At 36.0% G+C, this 18978-nt stretch overlaps 1 protein-coding gene across 1 annotated transcript in view; it reads right to left on the bottom strand.

The window, feature by feature from the left end:
• PZP (PZP alpha-2-macroglobulin like) overlaps positions 1-9863 on the bottom strand; it is a 46030-nt gene extending 36167 nt beyond the window's left edge. The window contains 8 exon segments of the mRNA XM_035027846.1: positions 2091-2173; positions 2601-2648; positions 2651-2768; positions 3040-3060; positions 4302-4354; positions 4532-4691; positions 5482-5665; positions 9778-9863. Of these exon segments, the coding sequence (XP_034883737.1) occupies positions 2091-2173; positions 2601-2648; positions 2651-2768; positions 3040-3060; positions 4302-4354; positions 4532-4691; positions 5482-5665; positions 9778-9863 (753 nt within the window).
• Positions 9864-18978: the final 9115 nt, after the last annotated feature.

The raw sequence follows: 18978 nt of genomic DNA, 5'->3' as shown, positions 1-18978 counted from the left end.
TGGAATGAATAAGTCATGGGAATAAAAGGTACAGCATAAGGAATATAGTCAAAAACATTGTAATTGTGTTATATGGTGACAGATGGTAGCTACACTTGGACTGAGCACAGCATAACATATAAACTTGTTGAATCTCTATGTTGTACACCTGAAATTAATGTCACATTATGTGTCACCTATACTTAAATAAAAAAAGGAACGCATACCAAAAAATAAGTCACCCAAGTCAGGAAAGAAGTAAAACTATCACTATTTGCATAGGACATAATATTATATATAGAAACCCCTCTAATGACTTCACACACACACACAAATCTATTAGAACTAATAAACCAATCCCATAAAGTTGCAGGATAAAAAATCAACATACAAACCCAGCTGTGTTTCTGCACACTAACAATGAACTGTATGAAAAATAAATGAAGAAAACAATCCTATGTACAATAACAACAAAAAGAATAAAAGACTTAGTAATACACTTAGCCAAGGAGGTGAAAGACTTGTACGCTGAAAACTACAAAACATCAATGAAAGAAAGTAGTCACAAATAAATGGAAAGACACCCTATGTTCATGGATTGGAAGACAATATTAAAATATCCATACTACCCAAAGCAATCTCCAGATTCAGTGCAATCCCTATCAAAATCCTAATGGCATTCTTTACAGGAATAGAAAAAATAACCTTAAAATTCATATGGAACAACAAAGGACACTAAATACTCAAAACAATCTTGAGAAAAAAGGAAAAGCTGGAGCCACCACACTCCCTGGTTTATACAATATGGCCTTGGCATGAAGATGGATATGTAGATCAATGGAACAAAGCCCAGAAATAAATTCATTTATGTATATTGTCTTTGACAAGGGTGCCAAGAACACACTGTGAGGAAAGGATAGTATCTTCAACAAAAGTGTTGGGAAAACTGGATATCTATATGCAAAAGAATGAAATTGAACCTTTATATTATACCATATGCAAAAATTGACTCAAAATAGATTAAAGACTTAAATATAAGACCTGAAATTATAAAATTATAAAATTATAAAATTTCTATCAAAAATATAGGGGGAAAGCTTTATGATACTGGTCATTATGCATGTTGTTGATGGAAATGTAAAATGGTGCAGACACTATGAAAGACAGCACGGAGGTTTCTCAAAAAATTAAAAATAGAGATTATTTCAGGTTTTAAAAATCTGTTCTTACACTGCACCAAGAGGATCTATGATCTATCTATGCAAAATACTCCAGGTATCCTCTTAAAATTGGCCAGAGGAGAAATTAAAATTAATCAATTCAATGTACCATTAGGAAGTAATCAGGCAAATCCAGCAAATGGGACATTTGCAGGCCAACTGACCTATGCTCTTTAATAAGTTAACATCACAGGGAAAAAAGGAGGCTAAAGACCTTTAAAACTTTAAGATATTTATGGATTCCCATGGCTTGTTAAGAAATATTGGAGAAAAAAATTGGAAGGGGGGAGAATAAATGGAACAAAATTGGCAAAATTTCAAAATTTTTGTCATGGTTGATGGGTACATGGATTTTCATTTTACTATTTTGTTAACTTTTGCATTCAATTGAAAATTTCCATTGTAGAGAGTTGGAAAAAAAGGGTACATGTGAGTCATAATAATCAAAAGCAATGAGTAAACAGCATTTTTAGAAAAATCGAGGGAATTTGAGTGTAAAATAAGAATTAGTATTGGAAAATTACTTTTAATTTTGTAAAGTGTCATAATGGCATCATGACTACGTAGGAAAATGTCAGTAATTTTTAGAGGTACATAGTACTGCATCTAGGGTAAAATGTCATGATCTTTGTAATTTATCCTGAAATGGTAAAGCAAAAACAAAAAATGATGTAGCAAATATAGAAAGATGTCAATTGTTAAAATCATGATTATGGGTGTCCTCTATTCTTTTGTATATTTGAAAATTTTAATAATAAGCGATTGAAATAAGTCATTGAAATAATTTTTTAATTCTGTGGAAAATTAATTTATGATTATGTACCTAGCCAAATAATGACTCAAAATTGAGGCAAAATATGAAATTTCAGACAAAAGCAATTTAACTCACATCCCACATACTGATATGTTCACTTTTTCATCCAGGATACTGATTATCTTTGGCACCTGAACTTTGACCTCAAACTTGGGAAGCACTGTTGATAGAGATAATAGGGAGGCTGGTGAACATTTAAAGGAAATACAAATATTTCATGTTTATAACTTTTCCCAAAATAATACCCTGAAAAGCTAGATCCATTTTTCAAGTGCCAGCTTTAAGATGATAAGTTTTAACAATTCACACAAAATTTAATTGCCTTTGTGATCACAGCAGATCTCAATGACACTAACAAAGGATGATGGCTCCACTGAAATAAGAATTTTGATACTCGGCAAAGTGTAACTTGCTACTGAAAATCAAGCTCTTGTGAGCTTCTGGAGCACAGAATTGTGATGACTTTACAAACAGCTCAAACTGATTCTAATCCAAGTTCAACATACCAATGGGAGATTCAGAAAGCCTAAGTGAGTGCACGGAGTGAAACAAAAAGTTACGTCCTTTTCATTTTTCAGAAGCCATACCAAATTCTTCTACGGTGAAGGGGTGTTCTATCCTTTCGCCCAATTCCTCTGTACCACCACCTTGTAAGAACCCTGAATGGGCTCAGATGAGAGGGGAAAGGCCGGCTGTTGGAGGCCACTCTCCAACCTGAGACTCTGCCATTGTCCAACTCGATTTCTTTTTGGGTCCTAGAGGTAAACAAGGAGCATGGGGGAATAATTATGTAGCCATGATAGTCCTTGAACCAAACAAATGACTTTGGAGTTGGTAACTGGTTCTTGCCTTCCGAAGAGATAAATGCAGAAGAGAGAAAACAGAATAAACCTGATACCTGGGAGTAGGAAATTTTAGATCTGAAAGTTGTTTTTTTTTTTAATAGTAATTCATCTGTAAGGACTATCAGAACTTCTAACCTTAAATGTGCTGATTTCCTTCTGTAAGGCTCTTTCTGTTGCTTACCTCAAGGTATACCAGTGGAATCTATATGAAAAAAGGAAAGAAGAGATGTGATTAGAATTTCACCAAAGGCTGTGATTTCAGACTTATGATCCAATAGTTTATTCAGGAAAAATAGTATCTGTAGCAAGATATAACAAAATTTAACCTGAAACATTAAAGAACTAGAATTACTTAGGGAAACCGGTAAATAGTTCTAAGAAAAGCATAAATATTTCCACAACAATCATTGTGTTGCCATTTCCCTGAGAAATATTATTGGTGAATAAGTTTTATTAATATTTACTAATTTATTAATATTATTTACCACTAATATGTAGGTACTGAAGTCTTCTTAATAAAGAATATGACTATACTCTTTACTTGCATATATTAGGAAATGGATTATTTTTAAAAAAGATTTATTTATTTATTTATTTGACAGAGAGAGAGAGCACAAGCAGAGGGAACAGCAGAGGGAGAGGGAGAAGCAGGCCCCCCACTGAGCAGGGGGTCCGATGGGGGGCTTGAGCCCAGGACTCGGGGATCATGACCTGAGCTGAAGGCAGTCGCTTAACTGACTGAGCCACCCGGGCACCCCAGAAAATGGATATTAATAGAGTGATATGTTATTATAATTTAGACCAAAGCGCAATAGAGTTGTCAGAATGATTTGGTTAATAGTTAACCAAGAATATTTTTTCTAATTTAAAAATTGCATTTTTAAAGTAGCTTTATTTCTTTGTCTTGTTAAACACTAGTTAGAGGAAGGGACACTCAATCAGCAAAAACAAAATCTTTGTATATAATATATATCCTATATTATATCTATGTTATATATTAATATATATTATAGATTATATGTATATAAAATATACATATATGTATTTATTACCATATTGCATTTTTTCTACTATATAGATAGATGGCTAGATATATTCAGAATCAACGAAACCCTTCGTGGTTTAATTAATCATAAACTCCTTGGAAGTATGGGTATGGATAGCTCCTAACTTTTTTATTGTGTCTCTTCATGTTTAATGTATTGTGTTCACAGCAATAAATCTAGCTATTGTCGAATGATTAATTACTATTATAAGAGAAATAGCTTCCTCATCTCTCACCCTTCAATTATGCCTTACATAAGACTCTAGACCTGTGGTGCTGCTGGAGTCCAGGTTCCAAAAGGAATGTTCTTCATCTTCTTGCTTTTCCTGGACTTTCCTGCTCCCACTAGGGTGAGTACTCCCACCCCCCACCAAAATCATAACTCTCGAGATACCTACCAGTTCATTCAAGGGGTGAAAATTCTCATCCACAGAGACAATACGGAATTTTACTGAAAAAGAGATTCCCTGGTAAGACTCAGACATGATAAAGCAGGGAATGTGTGTGCTAAGTCAGGAAGCTAAGAGATGGGGATTTTGCAAGTTTACTCTGCAAAACCTGCTGAAGGGTGCCCTCTCCTTCTCAGTACTGCCCCCACTGACGGAAATAGAGGAATTTCCCGACATACCTGTCTGTCCTGGTTTATAGATGGGTTTGTCTGTCTGGACAAAGACCAGACTTTGAGCATTCTTTACCAGCACTGTGTTCTTCTTCCTAAAGTCTTGTGTTGGTCCCTTTATCTGGACAGTAAGGAATGCCACCTCTGAAGAGGACGAGATCCTTGGGAGCTAAGGAACAAAGAACACTGCTGAGGAGCCACACAATCTTCTCCCTCCCAATCTTTCTTCCATTACTGTTTTCTATCTCTCTTTCAGCTTCACAAAGAACTAGGTAAGTATAAATATTTCTCCAGATATGAGTGAAGATAATAATGTAAGACATAGGAGAAAAATATCAGTGAGAGCAACCATCAGTGGGACCCAAATCTCCATATAGCTTACCAGGATCTCTAGTTCTTAAATCATTCTCCTTTTAACAGAGTATATATAGTGTGAAGGAATGGAAAGAAGTCTATCTGTAAAAACGTGGGAGAACATGATAGCTGAGTATCCCAAGCTGGGCAACCTCAAAGAGGTACTGGATGTTTGCTTTGAGTATCTTGCACCATTTACACATTCAGAGGACAAAGACGCCTAACGTCTCACCACAGGAGAAAAATTCTGCTACATGCTGTCCTTCCATGAGATTTTTGTATAATCTCTTTTTAGGCACTGTCCTACTCTGGCCTGAAAGAGATGGTTACATATCAAAGCTAGAGAATCTAGCTCATATGTTTTCTATGGCTAACAGGATTTTTTTTTAAAGAACTTAAATTGGATTTTAGCACATAGTAAAATATTTCTCTCCTATGTTGGTGGAAAATCCATGCTTTGTTCCTTCATAGCTGAAAACCCACTCTGTTTAGTACTTCATGAAGTCCTCACTAACATTAAAGTCATTCTTTGGGATTCAACACCAGTTCCCCATCACCATGACTCAATACAATGTATCAAACAAGGACAGGCAGATAGTACTCACAGTGAAGGAGACGCAATGGAATAAGTCCTTCTGCACCACCAGGTCAGTGAAGAGGCTCTGGTTTCCCCCGAGGGACTCCAAGGAAGCACTTACAGTCACTGTCTCATTCGGGTAGCTCAGAAGGAGGCAGCCCTTCTCAGGGGTCCCAGTGTGCAACAGGGAGGGGACAAGCACCACATACTGCCTGGGAAGAGAAGAAGGTTAAATCAGAGAAAAATGGAGGATAGCAAGCATTTTCAACCATAAATGTGCTTTTCATAACAATATGTATTTCTTGCTACATTTGGTTCTACAGCAAATGTCAACGGACTAAGAACATGAAGATGGAAGTTCTATCACTGCCCGGCCTAAGAATTATATGGTTTACTCCCGAGTAGTGCCTCACCCACACAGTCAGTCTGCCGGAAGTTGGCTTCAAGGCTGTTAACAATTTCATAGGCATTCTTTGTGTTATAGAGCATTAATATCTGACTTCCTGAATATATATCCACAAAAGTGCACATATATAATAAATTGCTGGTGACTATTCACTTTATAAAAGGATTTACATTAAAATCTGTCTAAATAAACATCACTGGTACATGGACACCACAACTGAATTTATATAAATTCAACTGAAAAAACTTCAGTGAACATATATCCATTACATAAAATAACTCATATCTATATTGTAAAATAATTTTCTTTATAACAGCAACACTGAAAACAATATATTTGCTCTTTCTCTAAGGTTTCTCAGATATGCCTTAGCCAAAATCAATAATTTTTTTAACAACAAGTTTTTATTTCTGTCAATAATTTGCAAGCACACACAAGTACACAGTGCATTTGATTAACATTCTCCTTCATTCCCACCCTCTTGAGGTAATCAATATTAATATTAATACTTCTATGTTCAAAAATATATGCTTGTGTCAAACCTATACGGGTGGATAAATTATCTTCACTTACTAAAAAAACAAGTTCACATAAAATATATTATTTTGCAAAGTCAGTTTTATTCTAATTATTGAATATATTTAATTATTCAGAGGTATGGACAATCTTTTGTGTGAGTTTTCTTTCTTTCTTTCTTTTTTTTTTTTTTTAAAGATTTTAGCTTTATGTAATCTCTGCACCCAATGTGGGACTTGAACTTACAACCCCAAGATCAAAAGTCGCATGCTCTACCAGCTGAGCCAGCCAGGTGCCCCTGTGAGTTTACTTTCTTGACTTGGTTGATAAGTTTCCTTTATCTATTATATTCTTGCATATCCTACTCCCCACCCCCGCATATTTCCAAACAGAATTCTACCCATTTTTTGGGAACCATCCCAAGTGACCCCTTTGACACAAAAACTTTCCTGAAGCAGTCAACTCAGTATAATCTCTCCATACTCTGAATCCCTATGGGCTGAAAGAGAATGTGTGTTTCCTACATATTTACTACTTGCAAGGAAATGTGTTAAGCAGTCTCTGTATTAATCCTCCTAGCAATCCTATATGATACATACATCATATTCTTCATGTTCATGACAGCTAAAACATGAGGTCCTCGCCAGTCTCCAAATTCGAATATACAACAGTAAGGTAAAGTCCCTGCCTACTCACTAAATCAGTAGATCACACATAAAATGTGACTCCTCAAAACTTTAATGATTCAATAGCTGCAGGTTTGTCATTTATTTATAGAATTAATTTACAATTAAGAAAAAGAGAGTTATTATTTTCTTATATTGTTTTTTTCCCTTCTACTTTCAACATGGGCTCTTACACTTAAAAAAAAGCAGGCAATTTGACCCATGAAAAACTATTTTATTACTTTTCAAAGTTAATAGGTATGAGACTAGGAGAAGAGAGTAACAGTTTAGTTGTGGAAACTGGAAGTCAAGTTTGGTTCTCTCATTCTCCAAGTGGTCTGCTGCAGCCCATTCATCATGTTGTATGTGTTTTAAGTTGTTCCTTAGCAAAACTATATGCCATGAATCTTTAGATCCACCCTTCAAAAGTTAAAATCTCAGATTTTTAAATTGCATAAATGCTAAGGTTTTGTTCTAAAGCAGAGAAGCTCAGAGTATTTAAATAATCTACCCATAATCATTCAGATAGTACCTCTCATTTAATCCCTTTCTGGCATCTGGATATTTTTTATCTGAATCATCTACTCTTTCAAAAATATGGTTAAGTGACAAAAATTATCATTTTTCACCTCCCCATCCATACTTTTTTCCCTCTAGTTCTTTGATCTTCATCAGTGTATTATAATTTTATTCAATATACTATTTTTATTCTTATTAGTTATAAGCCTAATTGATGTCATAATTTAAAAATTAATTCCATGTATATTAGATGTTTCAAACAGTTATTTCATAAAGGTTTGGTTAGTATCATTTAATAAATATTGAAATTGGAACCCATCAAGATTGAGTAATTTGCTCAAGATTTCGTCTGTAAGTGAGCAATTAAACTATTAAAATATTACTTAACCATGGATGTTTGCATTTTAAATATTTGCTTTTGTAGGAGTGACTAAAGTTTGCAAATATTAAACAGATGACTCTTAATTTTCTCTTTTTCATGTTCCCCTCCCACCTCCCTCTCTCTGAAGGCAGAGGAGGACAGTTACTGGGTCTTTTGGGCAATATATCTCATTTATCACATCAAAGGCTAATAATGCTGGAGGGATAGGGGATGTTTTCTGCATAGTGAGAAGATACCTCTTCTGTTCATGACAACTAGGCCATGAAGTTTATTGTTTTTTAACAGATGTTGGATGCGATGTAAAATAATGTTTTCAGTGGGCATAATGTTGTGTTGAACTGAAAACACAGACTGCTTAACATTTCCAACTCCAATGAATGCTGCTTGCTTCATCCATTCAGCCTTCAGAAATCTGAACAGCCCCTACATATTTCCAGATGCTCTTTGGGTGGAATGCAATGGGAGGTGCTACCATCCACAGTTGTACATGAGATAGAGGAAGGATGGCAGAAAAATGTATCCCTACTGATTACTGGGAAATTGTGCATTGAAGAAATTTGAAGAAGAAAGGAAAGCGAGTTGGTCACAGTTCTGATTTCTGCTTCCTGCACTCTGTCGTGGAGAGGCCCAATTGTATTAAGTGGATTAAGCTCACACAAAGAGAAAGGGATCCTTTGATCCCTCTGCACATTTAGGACTCTCGAGGCTGCCTGTATCAATCTGGAATGTAGCTACATTCAAGGCAGGAGTGCACAGTGGGTAGGGGTCTGAACTACAAAGGGGGAAAGGTGACTCTGCAATACAGTTTGTATTAGAATAGTCGCAGGATTGGAGGCAGGATGCTGTGGCAAGTTGGGGGCTCTATAGGATAAAAAAGAGCTGAGGTGAATCGGAGTCAGCCAGAGAGGGCTTCTGGGACTGTTGATCAAGGGACCGAGCTGAGACAAACCAGATGGCTGAAGATTCAAACGATGAAGGCTGGCAGGTGAGAAGAAGCCAGATTAACAATGGCCAAGGAAGACGAAGAATTCTCAGAGCAAAGACTCTGAGCCTTTTTCTCCACTAGGAAGGAATGGAGATCACAACCTTCTAGGTCCTCTCTTGGGGAGGAACTGGGGAGAGGTGGAAGAGAAATCTTACGATTATTGGATCTTACCAACTTTAACTGAATAGTTTTCAATTACTCCCTGCACCCCTGCCCAACTGGCCCGTTACTGGGGTCTCTTGCTGAAGACTCAGTAAGTTATTGAAAAACAAAGGAGCTATATACTTCTATATGTGTGATCTACAATATGAATTAAACTGCACCCCACTATGTGCTGTAACTATTTTTATAGTCAATGCTTTCCATCCTAAAGAAAGATTCCGTGAAGGTGGGATTGAGGTTTCAGTGTCTAATCAAATCACGCCTTCTAGTGACTACTTATTCTTATTTATGATTATGATGACGCAATGAAAAAAAGTGAAAATGTAGAAAAAAGTGAAAGAAAAAATAGCTTATAATTCGTCTCTTAAGATTGGAAGGTATCTTTTTTTTTTTTAAAGATTTTATTTATTTATTTGAGAGAGAGAGAAAGCATGAGGTGGGGAGGGTCAGAGGGAGAAGCAGACTCCTCGCTGAGCAAGGAGCCCGATGCGGGACTCGATCCTGAGACTCCAGGATCATGACCTGAGCTGAAGGCAGTCGCTTAACCAACTGAGCCACCCAGGCGCCCAAGATTGGAAGGTATCTTAAGAAACAGGAAGGGTAGCATTTAATGGGAAAGTTAAAGCAAAGATATAAAGAAGAGATGGAGATAAAGCACAGACTCTTGAGGAGGGGACTTTAAGAGAGACCGTTCTGCAGGGTCTGAAGCATCGGTAGAAAGCAGGACAAGGAGAAGTAGCATGAAACATGAATGAGGAAGTCTGCCTTTCTCCATAGTGAGGGACAAATCTCAGGCACTGTATTGTGCCCAACTCCCTGCCTTCAACCTGGTCCCTGAGACGTCTTAAATTTACCAGGTTTTATGTGGCTGCTATTTGCAAACAAGCTCCACCCCAAGGCCTCCAAAGGGAGCTCAGAGTTGGGCAGAGCTTCCCTGAAAAGGTCATTGCTCTCAGTGATTGCCTCATTACCCTCAAGGCTAACCTCTGACAGGCTCTGAGGCATTTCCAGAGGATAAAATTCATATTTTAAATAGAATGAACTTTCTTTTGCTTTGACAGCAAAGCTCCTGGTGAACAGCTCCGTATAAGAGATTCATCCATGTTATTATGTATAGATTAAATCAGTTGTATTTTATTACAGTAGCACACTTCTTGGTCATCATCAACCGAATTTTGTATGTCCACTCTCCCAGTGATAGAATCAAGATTGCCTCTGCCTCCCTGATACCACAAATAATGCTTTGATAAATATCTTTTTAACATGTTTCCTTAGACACATACACAGAGGTGGGATTGCTGGATCTGAGGCATGTACTTAACTGACTAAATACTGCCAGATTACTCTCCCAGAATGGTTGTAACACACTATGATGCCACCAGATAGTGCATATCCTCACATTTCTGCCGACAGCTGGTCTTTACATTTTGCCAAACAAATGGGTATGAAGTTGTATTATATCATTGTTTCAATTTGTATCTATCTCACTATCAATGACTTCAAGGTTTTTTTTAGTATGCCTTTAGTTTGTAAATTGCTTGTTCATTTCCTTTTCTCATTTTTTTTTTTTTTTTAAAGATTTTATTTATTTGACAGAGAGAGAGAGACAGCGAGAGAGGGAACACAAGCAGGGGCAGTGGGAGAGGGAGAAGCAGGCTTCCCATAGAGCAGGGAGCTGGATTTGGGGCTCGATCCCAGGACTCTGGGATCATGACCTGAGCCGAAGGCAGACGCTTAACGACTGAGCCACCCAGGCACCCCCCTTTCTCATTTTTAAAAATTATAGTTGCTATCCTAGTCTTGTTGATTTCCTGGAATTTTTTTGTATAAACCTAGATACAGTTCCTTACCAGTTTTAGACATTATAAATATTTTCTTTCATTATCTCATCTATAACTCTGTCCATAGTATCCTTTATTTCTTAATGTTGCACTGATAAACTTCAACTTCTTTTCCTTGTGATTTATGCTTTTGCAGTTTGCTTTAAGATATTTCTTCCAAGCCCAAATTTGATTCTTCTGTTAATTTTATAGTTTGACCTTTTATAAGTGTATCAGCAAACTATCTGTATTCTAACTTTGCATGTAGTTTTCCTTACAGATCCAAGTTTTGTGTTTTTTTTTAAACTTTAATTTTCTTAGCCCCTTCCACTAACAGTCTTTTTAAACCCCCTTGATATGTGGTGCCACTTATATGGTCTGTTAAAGTCTCATATATACATTGTTCCATCTCTGAACTCTTTGTTTCCTATCAGTGGGCTTCTGTTCATTCTTGCACCAGTATCCTTCCTGGCCCCTCCACACCCCCACCCCCTGCCGCATACATGTAATTTGAGCTTATTCATTTCATTGTACAAGTGTTTGATATTCTTGTTTTGTTTTCCTCTGCAACATCTGTCAGTTAATATTTATTTAGCATTGTAATTTATTTCCACTTTTGTTTGTATAATTTTAATGACTATGTATTGACAATGGGCATATCTTCCTGCTTTATATTTCTTTTAAAATATATAATGTCCCTCACAGTACCTTCTGATTTTATTTTTCCTTAAATCTAATTTTGATAGATATAAAATTGCTACTTGCGGGGAGCTTTTCTTTGGTTCATATTTATTGCTTTATCTCATCTCAAGCTATATCTCATTTCAAATTTTCTTTTTTCAAACTTTTTATTTAAGTATGGACAACACATTCCTAGATTTTTTCCTTTTTTATCAGCTAGTTTAACAGTTCCTCTCATTTGTTAAGTTTAATGCATTTATAATTATTGTAATTTCTTTTTTTTTTTTAAGATTTTATTTATTTATTTGACAGAGAAAGACACAGCGAGAGAGGGAACACAAACGGGGAGTGGGAGAGGGAGAAGCAGACTCCCTGCCGAGCAGGTAGCCCGATGCGGGACTCGATCCAGGGACTCCAGGATCATGACCTGAGCCGAAGGCAGTCGCTTAACCAACTGAGCCACCCAGGCGCCCCAATTATTGTAATTTCTGAAAGTTTTATTCATCTGATTTAAAATATATACATTCTGTTTTGTCTTATGATTGTTGCTTTAACCTAAGACATACTCATGTTTATTTATTCCTGTGATAGCTTAGACTTCCCACATCTTCCATCTAATAAGGCAGGTACTTCAGAAATTTCTTATATATGTTTAGTCTCTCCTACATCTATCCCCCTTCCCATATATATATATATATATTTGAGTAATGAGTTACTGAGGTTTGTGCTGGTTACCAATTCAATACCTTCCAAATCTATCCTTCATTGGCTATTTTGCCTTGTGGAGCTGGTGTCTATGAATTTTTATCCTTTGCCAGGATGTTAAGCTTTTCTAATAAAGAGTTCTAGAGGAACATTGGAGAAGGAACAAATTTCTCTTCTTGGTTCTAAGGTGCTCCTCTAGGTAGTCTCTTTCAGCAGATGTGGTTTCCGCAGTCCTGGGCTCCTCCGGTGCCTGATTTCTGCAGTTTGCATGATCTGTTAAGCACCCGTCTTCAGCAGTGCATGTGCTTCTGCACTGGTAGGCTTCTGTGGTGCCCAATAGCTAGCAACACTTGGCAACTTCTTGTGGATGATTTTCCCCAACACCTTCTGAGGTGCTTCCCAACAAGAGTGCCACCAGCCCAGCACCTTCCCTTGTCACCTGATTTCAAAGCCTGAGTGAACTTCTCTATCATCCAGTGAGCCAGGGTTTCTTCCTCTCCAACAAAGTTCAGTACTCAGCATTGAGGAGTTCTTTCTTTGGATGTACTTCAGATCTGTCTTTTCCTTGGTGCACTATTTCAGCCGGTGGATAGTGTCTACTTCATAGTCCTGCTATTCTTATATTTTTTAGAGTTCTTTTTATTCTGTATTAAATAATCTCTCATGGGAGCCTGGGTGGCTCAGTTGGTAAAGCGTCTGCCTTCGGCTCAGGTCGTGATTTATTTTTAAATAAATAAATAAATAAATAAATAAATAAATAAATAAATATCTCTCATCATCCCAATCTCCTGTTTTTGTCTATAATACTTTATATTAAACTTTCCCTCTTCAAATTACAATGTGGTTTTGATTACCTTGCCTGATACAAAATCATACTTTTGCAAGTTTCTTTGATTTTAGACATTTTATTTAAAGAAATCCATAAATAGCACTAATCCTTTAAATCATCCTTGCTTTCATATATTTTATAGCATACCCTGGTTTATTTCTCTTTTTTGTTTGCAGATTTTCTCTTGAATGGTTTTCAGCATAGGGCTCTTGTCTAGCAAATGGTGAGCGCTGTGAAGTGTGCAAGACTGTTGAATCACAGATCTGTACCTCTGAAGCAAATAATACAGTATATGTTAAAAAAAAAAAAAGAAGAAAATAACAGGAGGGGAAGAATGAAGGGGGGGAAATCGGAAGGGGAGATGAACCATGAGAGACTATCGACTCTGAAAAACAAACTGAGGGTTCTAGAGGGGAGGGGGGGTGGGAGGATGGGTTAGCCTGGTGTTGGGTATTAAAGAGGGCACATTCTGCATGGAGCACTGGGTGTTATATGCAAACAAAGAATCATGGAACACTACATCAAAAACTAATGATATAATGTATGGTGATTAACATAACATAATAAAACAATAGAAAAAAAAACTTCTGAGGCTGTGTATACATGCAAATATTTTTTATGCTCTCACATTTGAGTCATGATTTTCTTGGATATAAAATTCTTTATTATTTATGTTTTGAATTTTTATTTATTTATTTTTTGGATATAAAATTCCTGATATGAAGTTTTCCTTAGTGCCTTAAACTATTTTTCCATTGTATTCTTGTATCCAGTGTTGTTGAGAACTTGTACTTAGTCTTTGTCTCTGGAATCATTTAGGATTTTTCCTTATCTTATAAATTTTAAAAGTTTAGTATGTGTCTAGGTTTGTGGTGTTTTTTTTTCTTCTCTTTTATGCTGTTAGTTATTTTTTTTTTGATTCTGGGAAATTTATTTCCATTATTTCTTCATATTTTCTTCCTTTTCACTTTTACTTTCATCTCACCTGGGAAGTCTAAGATGTAGATGTTCACGTTTTTACTTCAATCTTTCATATTACTTAGTTTTCCATTTGCATTTTCTATGTATTTATTTCAACTTTTCTGCTGCTTTTTTGCAAAATTCCTCAACTTCATCTTTAAGCTCATATTTTGTTCAATTATATACATCAGAATATTAATCTCATAAATATCAAATATTATGTATTCATATCTAATATTCCCACTTTTTTGTGTTATGGTTTCTAGTTTTTAATTTATATTTTGTATACCTTTTATTATCTATTTTAAAATATTAGGATTATTTTATGTTATGTTTATTCTGATAATTCTCCTTTAGGTAATATATGTTGATCAGTTTGCTGTTTCTTTTATAGGACTTGAGCAGCCAACATTTATTTTGTTATTTTGGTCTGTGAGCCCATTATTAATGGGATACTTTGTCCAATGATATATGTAGGGGAAGAGCCAAAGATCAGATCCTTGTCTGTGATCCTGCTAGTGACTTTAAAGTGTGGAGAGAGAAAGAGTCCAGGGAGGAAATCCCCCGTCACCAAGGACTACTGGTGATCACGCTTACTTGCTACATTTTTATATCTTTAGGAGACAGTAGTGAAAAGAGATCGTCTCCAGAGCATGGAGGGTTGAAAGGGGGACGGAATGGAAAAACGAAAGTCTGAGGCAGCTGATTATTCCACATCAGGTTTCGTCTACTCTTCATACTTGCAGAGGTTTTCGGTTAATAAGATTTTACTCTAGGCTTTTGCTGCTGATTTCTGTGGTGAAGGGGTAATGATTGTCCCAAACCAGCTTGAAGGAAAACCAACTGCAGAACTTAAATAACTTCTTTCAATTTACCAAGTCAGCCATCTCCCAAATTCCTTTCTCTTTGATTACCAACTCCCCTGACATTTCTTCATCAGCTCCAGATTGCCTTCATTTCCTCCAGTTTTTTTTTTTTCTAATATTTTGTTGGTTCCTAAAACTTCTGTTTCTCTCTTGCTTATGTTATTTCTCCAGGGTTATCTGGAAGAAGGAAGAAGCAGTCTGTGCTAATTTTCCATTTTGTTGGAAATAAGTGTTGACTCTATTCTGTGCTTTTTGTCTTTTTTAAACTTGTTTTTGGTATTTTGCATAACTTTTTAATTCTCTTGCATTATGAGTAATTTCCTCAGATCTTATTACAAATTCGTTAATTTTCATTTTATCTCTGTCAGATCTACTGCTTAAAGCATTAGATTTCTAATTTCTTTCTTTCTTTTGTCATCTGGTTTTTTTCTTTTTTCTTTTTTTTTTTGTCACCTGGTTTCAAAGCCTTAGTGAACTTCTCTATCATCCAGTGAGCCAGGGCTGCTCCCTCACCAACAAAATTCAGTACTCAGCATTGATTTCTTTCTTTCTTTTTTTTTAAGTAGGCTCCACGCTCAGCCCAAAGCTCAATGTGGGGCCTGAACTTACAACCCTGAGATTAAGACCTGAGCTGAAATCAGGAGTCAGACACTTAACCAGCTGAGCCACCTAGGCGCCCCTGATTTCTTTTTTTATTTCAATGAATCAATTTTTTATTTCTTGAATTATTTGTACTTGGTCTTTTTTCAAATTAACCACATTTTCCTTGCCTTATGTTTTCTGTTCCTTGTTTTTACAACTCCAAACTTTGAAAAGTTGTAAAAGGGATATGGGTGGCTGCAGAAAATTGTCTTTATATGTATTCTTGAGAACTTTATTAGCCTGCTAAAATGCTAGATACAGGAGACACTTCTCAGTGATCTCTCTTCCAGTTGTTTTTCTGTATATAGGGTTAAAAGTTATAATTATGAATAAGGTGAGACTATAGTGGGAACAGAAAAACACAATTGTGCAAAGTAATGGACTGTCTGTTTTTCCAAGGGAAAAAAGAGAATACTTTTGTTTTAAAATGACTCACAATTTTAAAATGAATCACAAATTTCATAATGTGAAATAGAACAGTGAAAGAGAAAACCTGAATGAATGTAGAACAAGGTCTGCAGGAAAGGATTTTTTTCCCCCTTCATTTGTAACACTGAATCTGGAAAGAAGCATTACAACTTTTCCCATAGCTGGGGTAACATTTTTGGGAGTAATTTTTTTATTTAGATGTAACTCACATAACGCAAAAGTCCATTTTCAAGAGTACAATTAAGTGACTTTAGTATATTCATGGTATTATGCAATCATTACCATTGTCTAATTGTTAAATATTCCATTATTCCCAAAAGAAATGTACCTGCTCCCAATTTTTTCCTCCTCAATTTCTGACAACCTTTAATCTATTTTCTGTCTCTATGGATTTGTCTGGTTGGACGTTTCATATAAATAAATGGAATAATACGTTATGTGGCCGTTTGTGTCTGGCTTCTTTCACTTAGCACAGTATTTTCAAGATTCATCCCAGCTGCTGCCTGTAACAGTACTTTACTTTTTTTTTTAAAGCTTTTATTTATTTATTTGAGAGAGAGAGACAGAGAGCACAAGAGAGAGTGAGCACTAGTGGGGTGGGGGAGGGCAGTCATAGGGAGAAGGAGAAGCAGACTCCCTGAGGAGCAGGGAGCCTGATGTGGGGCTCAATCCCAGGACTCCGTGACTTGAGCCAAAGGCAGACACTTAACCGACTGAGCCACCTGGGCACCCCAGTACTTTACTTTTTTATATGGATGAAAGATATTCCATTGCATGGATGTACCATATTTTATTTATTATTCAGTTGATAAAACTTTTGGGTTGTTTCTACTGTTTGGCTATTATGAATAATGCTGCTGTGAACAGTTGTGTAAAAGTTTTTGTGTGAACATATGTTTTCAATTCTCTTTGGTGTGTAAGTTGGAGTATAATTGCTGGATCACACTGGAACTCTATGTTTAACATTTTGGGGAACTGTCAAACTGTTTTCCAAACAGCTGCAGCTTTTCACCTTGCAGCATTCCATAAATGAGGCCTCTCTTTTCTCCACATCCTTGCCAACACCTGTCATCCTCTGTTTTGTTGTTGTTGTTGATTGTTTTATTATCCCCATCCTACTGGGTGTGAAGTGGTGTCTCATTGTGGTTTTGATTTGCGTTTCCCTAATAACTAACGATGTTGAGCATATTTTCATGGGTTTATTGACTATTTGTGTATCTTCTTTACAGATGTTTCTATTCAATTCCTTTACCATATTTTAATTTGATTGTTTTCTTATGGTTGAGTTGTAAGAGGTTTTTATGTGTTGTGGATTCTAGATCAAATTTTGAAAATAGTTTTAAAATAGGGAAATGTGAGTCTTTCTTCTTTGTTCTTCTTTTTCAATACAGTTTTGGCTAATTTGGGTTCCTTGCATCTCCAAATGAATTTCAGGATCAACTTGTCCATTTCTGGAAGAAAAGTACTGGTAATTTTGGTTGAGATTGTACTGAATCTATCACACTGATCACTTTGGGGTATATTGCCATCTTAATAATATCAATAATATTAGTATACTAAAATTTATACATTATATTTCATTACTCTAATGTAATATATTTTATATTAATATGTCTTTCAAGCCATGAATATTTGATATTTTGGAGCTCCTTACTCTACCATTTTTGCTGATGTTACTCTCGGCTCAATTTTGATGGGTTTATTAATTTTAAAAAACTTACAAAACTTTTACACAAAATGTTATATTAATGCAAAATTAAAATTAGGCTTTCTCTGTTAATGATATATTGGTCTTAGAAATTAAATTGTGGTTATTTACTTGGAATATAGTAGGTATGATTATAAATACTGTGTTTTTAAAGAATATAAAAGAAGTTCTTTTTCTTTTTATGCTATATCTAACCCTCAATTTAGTAGGTTTTGCTCTCAACAGTGGCTGAGATTTTTACTTATTTTCTGTTGTAATGTGTCCAAATAGCAACTATTCAGTGTTGCACCAGAATATTTTTCTCTGCTTTGTGTTGACTTGACAATCATGTTACCTTTCTTCTCTTACGTTAACTTTAAAATATTTTCACTTTAAGTAATAGGTAACAAAGTATCGTTTTCCCTTTTAACCTAGTTACCAGGTATAATTGGGCTACTTTCTTTTGCTTTCCTTGGATGGAATCCTAAATTTAAAAGAAATGATAAAGTCAGGATATTTTTCATTATATTTATTAATTAGCTTATTAGTGTTGTAAGACCTCATTGGGAAGAATGACTAAATTGGAAGATATAGTCAACCTTCCCTAGGTTAAATTTGCACAGGCAAAATGTCAATATAAATATTTCAGAAATTGTACCTTTTATGTGAAGACGCTGGACATTTGTCAATGTCTTCACTGTTCATAGCATATTCTCACTTTTTTAAAAAATTTATTTATTTGAGAGAGAGGAGAGAGAGCACAAGCGGGAGGGGCAGAAGGGAAAGAGAATCTCAAGCAGACTCTGAGTGCAGAGGCTGATGCAGGGCTCAATCTCATGACCCTGGCTGAGATCACGACCTGAGCGGAAACCAAAAGTTGGATGCTTAACTGACTGGGCCACCCAGGCACCCCTATTGTCACTTCTATGAAAACATCGATCAAACCCTTGTGAAATAGCTATGTGCAGTATGCCTATAGAGAAATTTGTCCTCCTTCACTGTGATGTTATTGGTTATTGTTATAAATTAACTAATTTCACTATCATGCAGGTGTCTACTTTTTTTCTTTTTTTTTTTTTAGAGTTGGAGGGTGCAGAGGGAAAGAGAGAGAGAATCTTAAGCAGGCTCCATGCCCAGTGCGAGACCCATACAAGGCTGGATCTTACAAACCTGAGATCATGACCTGAGCTGAAATCAAGAGTTGGATGCTTAACCAACTGAGCCACCAAGGTGACCCAGGTGTTTACTTCTTGATTCTTCTGGAAAGTCCT

Source organism: Mirounga leonina, unplaced genomic scaffold, assembly GCF_011800145.1.
Source record: "Mirounga leonina isolate KUSES-001 unplaced genomic scaffold, KU_Mleo_1.0 Mir_201, whole genome shotgun sequence".
Taxonomy (NCBI): Eukaryota; Metazoa; Chordata; class Mammalia; order Carnivora; family Phocidae; genus Mirounga; species Mirounga leonina.
This window is presented reverse-complemented; position numbering and strand designations above follow the sequence as displayed.